At 46.3% G+C, this 8189-nt stretch overlaps 1 protein-coding gene across 1 annotated transcript; it reads right to left on the bottom strand.

The window, feature by feature from the left end:
• Positions 1–5366: 5366 nt before the first annotated feature.
• On the bottom strand, positions 5367–7519 carry LOC130131825 (ankyrin repeat domain-containing protein SOWAHC-like). Its single transcript, XM_056301603.1, has one exon. The coding sequence runs from the start codon at positions 7517–7519 to the stop codon at positions 5558–5560; it is 1962 nt and encodes a 653-aa protein (XP_056157578.1). The 3' UTR covers positions 5367–5557.
• Positions 7520–8189: the final 670 nt, after the last annotated feature.

Raw genomic sequence — 8189 nt, 5'->3', positions numbered from 1 at the left:
ATCGATAGGCCATGTTTAGATGCACTTCACACTCTTGACGGTTTTTTTCTTTTTATTTTAGTTTCTGCCCACTGACATCAGACTACCTCAAAATCTTTGGTAATGACATCATCAATCGAGGTATAGCCGGTGTTATCTCAAATTCTGTGGCCCATCAGATTATGTGACCCTGCCCTTAAAATGCTCTATTTTGTCCCCCCCCCAGATGCTTATCCTAATCTTAACCACACCAAGCCCACATATCTCCAGCCCAGTACCTAGATTTAACCATCTCAAACTTTCGGCCTAAACTTAATGTTATCTAAACGGCCGTAAGGGAGAGTTTCAGTGGAAGGGTCACATAATCTGTCCGGTTATAGATTTTCCTGCAACACCGGCAGTGTAGTATGGGTGGAAAATGTCAACTGAAAGAGGCAATTGCCCCCCCGTGGAAAGGTTTGGTGAAGTTTTCTCGGCCAGTGTTGAACTCGTGCCCAGTATTGATAGTCTTCATTGGGTAGAAAAGCAATCCAGACATCTACGGCTCAGTAAATGTCATTTAGGGTTTAATCACGGATCAATAGCAAATTGCATTGCCTCGTCTCACAACACCGAATTGGACAGTTTGTTTGATTGAGCAGCTAATTGGACGAGCTATAACACGCCGCTCCCAAAGTCGAATAGCTACCTTTTACCGTATAACAAAACGAAGCCATTGCAGGTTAAGAGTGCTGGATTACAGTGATTACATTTCTACGGGGCCCCAAAGAGCCACCAATGGGCCTCCTCTTCTTTCCTGTGACATGATATTAAACTGAGACGGGTGACCCCTTTGACCCCATTCTGTCCTGGTTGATTGTCATTAGCCGCTGTGTTTTGTAAAAAAGGAGTGGGGTGGTGGTGCAGTGATCGTTTTGTTTGCGTCAGAGTCGCACCGTCACATGCTAAATGACGTGATGGGTGTGGGGGCTCGCTACGAGTGTCAACGCCGTCGTAGAGGAGCACTCGAACGGCTTTAGAAGTGCGCACACAATCTGTGCACCTAACACTCGAAGGCACTCGGCGTCTCCGGCTCTGCCGCGGTAGACGTCAGAAGCATAATAGTGCTGAAGTGTGATTAGTCCTTACGGTTCATTAAAACCAGGGCCCGTTGATGTAAAGTGGCATATACGACAGAATAACTTACATGCCGAATTAAACTTGTGCAAAAAATAAAGATTAAAGATATCGTTTGACGTTCCCTGATGGAACGTAACATTTTAAAAAAGGGATGATTCTGTTTTTTATGAAGTTACAGAAGACAACAAAGTCATACCAGACAGTAAGCTGATCTGTGGACTGGGTGTAACGTACAAGACATGCCCCCACAGTGCAAGAACAACCCCCCCCCCCGGCTGAAATTAAGGTTGGGAGATTAAGGTTAGGGCAAGTGATGGGGAGTCCTGTTAAACCCCTTTGCCCATCTCGCAGTCCGCAGACAGATACTTCTCAACTGATGGCGCTGTCCTGAGGTATAAACGGGACAAATCAACGCCTCTCTCATCTCCAAATCGAGCGTCTGTCCCAGTGGACATCTTGAGGCAACTCGCCAGACAGGGAGGGGAAAGAGAGGAGTTGAGCACGGAGGCGGTTGGTTGCCGGAGGTGGATAGCTTCATTACGTGTGACAGTGGAGGATTTGTTAGTAGTCCCACTAATGCCATTTGTGATCCGCTCCAAACGGCAACAAAATAAACATTGATAATTACGAGTCAAAGCAGGTTCTCTTCACACTCACGCCTTCACAAATCACACACGAGATTGCAGACGGGTTACGTGGACAACCTTCAGCAAATAGGCTTGAAATTACAATTCCTTTCCTTCAAGTCAAGAGGAAACGCCGACAACCGAGGCCCCTTTTTTGCAAGAGCGCACCCTTGACCTTCAGAGGACGCGACGTGACTCTGGGTAGCGCTCAGTGTGCAGCGGCCATCGGCTCTTGTGAACGTGCACATCACTTCCTTTTACACCCATGGAGAATCCACAATGTGTGATTCAGCTCTGATGATTCATCCATGGCAGTATAGTAGGAATGGGCCCCCCGAAGGGTCCAAACCACACACAAGGGAGATTTGTGATGATTCCTGATCTTCTGCGCCATCTAGTGGTCAACTGATGAGCACACCAAACGTTTACAATGCTGATGCTGTTTTGCAAGTGCCCCGGGCCCTGTGCTTGGAGTCAATGGGGTCCAAAGACACCCATGGATAGCTTAAGTGGGTTTTAGAGGAATGTTGTGAAAGGTCAAAAAAACAGCCTCATTTAATCTCACAGCCACAATGAGAGAGAGCATTCACAGCAGCAGTTAATTTCGATTATGGGTGTCACTATCGCCATCTACTGAACAGGCAGTTCTTGGCTCAGACCTAAATGGCTGACTGAACAGAATTGATCCTGTCACGTTGGAGTTTCTGAAAAGTTGCTTACCTTGTCAACACTTGTGTGACTGGAGTCATGTCAAGCCCCTGAGCCAACAGTTGCACAATAACGGGAGCGTAACGTCGAGTTTTGAAATCCCTCAGATTAAACTACCTGCCCTGACAAGACGGCTCAGGCCAATTTAAATTACACAACAACATCATCTGAGATCCTTTTTTATTATCTAGGATGACTCTGAAGTCTATGACGGCTAGGCTATATAAGACTCTGCAACTACACTATTAGGTATGCTAACAGACTATATTAGATACCCTGGTGACCCTTTGTGCTATTTTCTGCTTTCGCTAGCCAAACAATATCACTAGCGGGCAAATAAAACCGAGAGATGGGAGAAAATGGTGTCTGCCTGTTGAGCTGCCTACACTTTCTGTTTGCACCGTCCCCCCTTTTTTCACAGCAGCCGGCTGTCAGGTTAAATCAAACTGATGAATTGAGCACACGCATAAGATGACCTTGGTCATGTTTCGGGACGGCTTGGATTGGCACTAGGAATCCATCTAGTCTCCAAAACAGGTTGGATTGAATCTGTTAAAGTTTTCGTGGACCCAAAGCGAATTTACAGATTGGGCGAGCAGGTGCGGGTGGCACACTCCTGCCTGAACCCCAACCGCCACTTCTTATTGTCTGGTGAGCTTGAAAGGTTTTGCCATGAATCACCGAGGGCATCCTGAGACACCAAACAGACAGAGAGACGTTTGACACAATGCTTTATATGAAGTCACTACCTGAAGTAAATCACTCGGGTGCAGCTAAAAACAAAACGTGGGTGCCATACATGAATATAATGGGGGTATCGTTTATCCAGCAATATAAAGAAAAAAAAAGTTTGCATAAACAACCCAAATTCACTATTATGGCAAATGCAAAAACATCCATGAAAAAAAAGAAAAAGAAAACAAATATATTAATTTTACTCTTTGGCCCTTATCCTAGAGTCCTACATGCCATGTGAGAAATTGCAATGCACTAAATGTTAGTTACGATCAAATTCAGCGATCTTGTAAACTAGAAAGAATGTAAGTTAAAAAGAGATTCCAGGAAGAACTAGAACGTCCCTGTGAGACCTACTGCTGACATAATAATAATAAAAAAAAGGTGCTCATTCTAAGACAAATCGACAAAAAACAAATACATGGAAATGAAAGAGTAACTGAGTTAGACTATATGAACATGACTATTGCATTTGTTGCTGTATATGTAGTACATTTTTAGGTATTAATGTTAGTACCTAGGCACAGTCTACAACAACTGCACACATCTATTCATGTGATGTCTATCTATCACGGAAATTGTCTTTGTGCACTATTGAGACTACATTAGTGTGAGGTGAAAAGGGGCCTTATTGATTTGACAGTAGACAGCAGTCTATCCAAACCAATGACACCGAGGGACAATTGGGCGATGTAGAAGTGCGGCACAGAAGCACCAAAATGAGAATGCATTTAGATTACAGAAGCAAGGAGGTCATTTCAGATGCCCAGATAATTGATGGAGACCTATTAAGATTTGATACTATCCATCCATTATCCAAACCGCTTATCTTTACTCAGGTCGCTGGAGCCTATCCCAGCAGTCATTGGGCAGCAGGCGGGGAGACACCCAAGACAGGCTGCCAATCCATCACAGGGCCGACACACACACATTCATACCTAGGGACAACTTAGTACGGCCGATTCACCTGACCTACATGTCTTTGGACTGTGGGAGGAAACCGGAGCACCCGGAGGAAAGCCACACAGACACGGGGAGAACATGCAAACTCCACACAGAGGACGACCCCGGGGCTTGAACCCAGGACCTTCTTGCTGTGAGGCGATCACTTTAACCACTGTGCCACACAAATTTTGATTTGATACTTTCAGTCTCAAATGGTTAGGCATTAATATTGGTGGTTTATAGGGAATCTGTGCAAATGAGCAAAGTCCAACCTTTTTCTACTCCGCTCATGTTCGAGGGTTACACTTGATAGTACATGGAAATGAAAGGTGTTCCCTAACGATGGGGTGATGTTTCTTCATATGGAAACACTCGGGAGATTCAAGCCCCCCCCCCCTCAAAACACCATCAACAACAATAGGATCCTTTTGCTGCAAGTAAAATGAGTGACCATGTTACCAAACAATAACATCTGAACTATCATGCCATAGGGAAATATTTGCTAAGGCATCATGAGAACAGCTTTTAAAATGTACAAAACATTGTACAGAGTCATCTACCTGCGTCCCAACAAGCCTCTCTGCAGAATATTCTGGTGGATCAGTTCATAACAAACAACGAGTAACAGCATGTTCTCCAGTTTCAATCAATATAGTTTTTTGTGAGACCGCAGAGCAATAAATACCTTGCACTTGGCACCAACCTAGAACCTTGTGACAGAAAGCTGCCTATGTTGATCCAGATTACGGGTTTTACAAGGACGAGAGGCTTTAACGTCAGCCAGCTGTCCAAAACAAGTGTAGATACAGGAAAGCAGGCATAGCTACATTCCCTACAGAGACGCCGGCAGCCAAGATTTGACTTATCTCTCCATGTTTTGTTTGTTTTCTTTCAATAGGGATCGGTCAGACGACGAGGGGGCATTCTGTCAGTGACATACATGGAGGATAATGTGCAGCACTTGTGTAAATTCTCTCTCATATGACCAGTCTGTACTCGTGTTGCACCGTCAAACTTACATTTTAAGTTAAGACATAAAAGGTACCTGAATAAGAAGGTTAAAAGGAATTTGGGGGTGGATCATTCTTAGCAATCATTGATCCTAATCTAGATGGTTATAAAACACAACAGGTCCCAAGTGGATGTTTTAGCCTTATAAAGTCCATTAAACTACAACAATATCTTGTATGGGCTTTAAACAACAAAGAAAACCCAATTGTGCCTTCTAAAATGTCATCAAATGTATGTAATACTCATATTAACAGGCAGCTCCAACCAAATCTAGAATTGAAATTATGGTCACCCCATATTTTGGCTCACTGACTGAATTAATGCAGCCTGACAGTTTGCAGACAATCTGTAAGATATGTGAAATTGCGTTGGTGTGTGATACTGCTCTGCAGTCTACTTTTAACAGCATTCTTGTACTAGTGTGTCTCTGTGTCTCAGCCAAAAAAGTTTGACTTGGGTCTGGATTTAAAAGAGCCCCGCCACGACCTCTCGGTCTCCTCCGTCCCATGGAACGAGCTGCTGTGAACAAGCTGCGATGTCCGAAAGCGGATCTTCTGGAGTTTGGGTCCCATCTTGCTGAGGGAAGACATCCTTCTGACGGGTTTCTGCCTCAAACGGACCTCCCCGTCCACTGAGTCATCCTCGCTGTGGGGGAGGAGTTTGAGGGGCCTCAGGTTTGAATGAAGAACTTTGGAGAACCTCCATCGACCCTTGTCCTCATTGTCAGTGTTCTCTGAGGCGGAGTTCTCGTACGCCCCGACAATGTCTCGTATGTCCACACCCACGCTGTTGGTGAGGTACTGACAGGCTTTCTTCCCACTGTAGTCTCTTAACTCCACATCTGCATCATAAGCTCCCACCAGGAGCTTCACCACCTCCATGTGGTTGTGCATGGCAGCCAGGTGGAGAGGTGTGTAGCCGGCACTTGATCGGGTGTTGATATTAATGGGCAGGGTGTGCCGTTTTGCAAAATTCACAATCAATGCCAGCAGCTCGGGCTTGCCCTGCTTTGCTGCCCAGTGCAGACATGTGAAACCAGTGACAAAATCTTTCTTCAAAATCAGGCTGGGCTCGCAGGCGAGGAGGCGGCGCAGGCTGTCCCACTCGCCATCGGAAGTGCACATCATCCATTCGTGTTCCAGTGGGTCCAAGGTAATGGGGGTCCCATCCTCGTCAGGATTGGAGGATGCCACCGAGGCAGAGTCGCTGTCGCTCCTGGCCAAGTCCCTGTTCCTGGCGGACAGGTAGAGGGAGTTTCGCAACACCATGCTGCGTCTCACCTGGGGCGAGCTGTTCATCATGACCTCAATAAAGTTTTTACGGCTGCTCCTCGGGGTGCTGCTCCCTTCACTCTCAGATAAACTGTGCAAATCCAAATGTGTCTCGTCAATCCCATCATCCTGTAGGTGGCCAGACGGTAAACTGGGCTGATGGACTCGCATCGAGTTACGGCACCTAGTCACCGCATCATCACTGCTCTGGTTTGCCTTGTTGCTCAGCTGTGGCTCACTTAATTCATCTAGCACAAAATCACCACCTCTTTCATAACTTCCAGCTTTAGGATTTAGCCCAGTACATGTGTCTACCTGTCCGGTGGGGCCACTTTGCACAGATCTGCCCTGATATCCAGGCAGGTCAAACATGGATCCGTCTGCCGCTGCCGGGAGAGGCGAGGCTTCAATCACAGCAATCCTCGGGATGTCAGGCGCTGGCTCCGGCGTTGTCTGAACGCACAAATCGTTTGGTTCACCGCCACATCTCGAACTACCCGAGTTCCCCATGCCGATCTCGCTTGTGCTTTTTGCGATTTCCTCTACCGTCTGGGCAAACGCTAGATTGTGGGATTCCCCGTCGTTTCGGGTCGACAAAATGGTTGTAGGGGAAACTTGCTGTGCGCTCACCTCGCTGGCACTTCCGCAACCTGATCCAGGTGAGATTTCTGGCTGCGCATCAGGGCGTGCGGCGCTCGCCTCACAGGTGTGCCCGTCCCCGACGCACGGCTGCAATGCGTCCAACGCCTCCCCGTTTACCGCAGTGGTTTCCTGTGAGTTTGAGGACCGGCTATTCTGGACAGCGGAGGGGATTATGTGTCCCTCTAAAATTGGCCCCCTACCTGCCTCACTTGCCCCGTTGCCAACGCACACGCCGCCTATCTCGCCACACTCCGCTAAGCCCCTGTACCTTTTCTTCAGACAGACAAATTTAACGCCGCTATCCACTCTGACGAAGGCAACGTTGTCGACGAGGCGCTTGAATTTCTTCTTCATGGTTGCCTTCGTCTCGGGGTCTTCCGGAAACATCGGCTTAAAATAATCAATCAGATCCACGTTTTTTACTCTCCCCCCTCGTTCCGTTAGAAAGTCCAGAATCACCTCTTGTGTGCACTCGGTCGCCATGGTACGAAGAGCCTCGCTTGGGAAAACCATAAATGCGTCTGGGTAGGATCCTCAGTCACCGACTGAAGGGAGTCATGTTGAAATAAACAATATAAACACGGTTTCGACCCGTCCTGTCCCGCAGCGAACTTTGCACCACCGCTTATACCAACGAATTATCCCACGACATAGAAATAAATATGATAGAAAATGCACGTTATAGCGGAATGGTTTGTGTGAGGGCTATACGCTACCACCACCATCACTACTACCACTAATAATAATAAACTTTGTTTATGTAGAGTTTTTCATACATGAAATGCAGCTCAAAGTGCTTACATTAGAAACAGACAAACCAATCACAGAGAGAAAATAATGTTTAAAAGTGCTTTACAATCAGTCAAAAACAAAGAAACCCCCCCCCAAAAAAACACTTGGACATACAAGATAAGGAAAATATTCCAACAGACAAATTAATGTAAAAAAAATAGCAAAATGAAGAAAATAATCAAAGTTAATGTACTTTAAATTGGAGGATAGCGGGATTTACCGATCTCGGTGTTTTATTTCTATCTCCCAGGCGTTCCCCGCCGCCTAGCAACCTCACTGTAGGAAACTGTGACTACATGAGTCGCCATTTTCGGTCAAAGTACGTTTTACGTCATCGAAGTCAGGCTTCATTTCGGAGCCA

Source organism: Lampris incognitus, chromosome 21 (genome assembly GCF_029633865.1).
Source record: "Lampris incognitus isolate fLamInc1 chromosome 21, fLamInc1.hap2, whole genome shotgun sequence".
NCBI classification, from domain to species: domain Eukaryota; kingdom Metazoa; phylum Chordata; class Actinopteri; order Lampriformes; family Lampridae; genus Lampris; species Lampris incognitus.
The sequence above is the reverse complement of the archived record's forward strand: the minus strand, read 5'-3'. Positions and strand labels throughout refer to the sequence as shown.

What these genes read in the sequence shown, in the direction of transcription:
- LOC130131825 (XM_056301603.1), bottom strand. Translation starts at nt 7,519, where the DNA reads ATGGCGACCGAGTGCACACAAGAGGTGATTCTGGACTTTCTAACGGAA.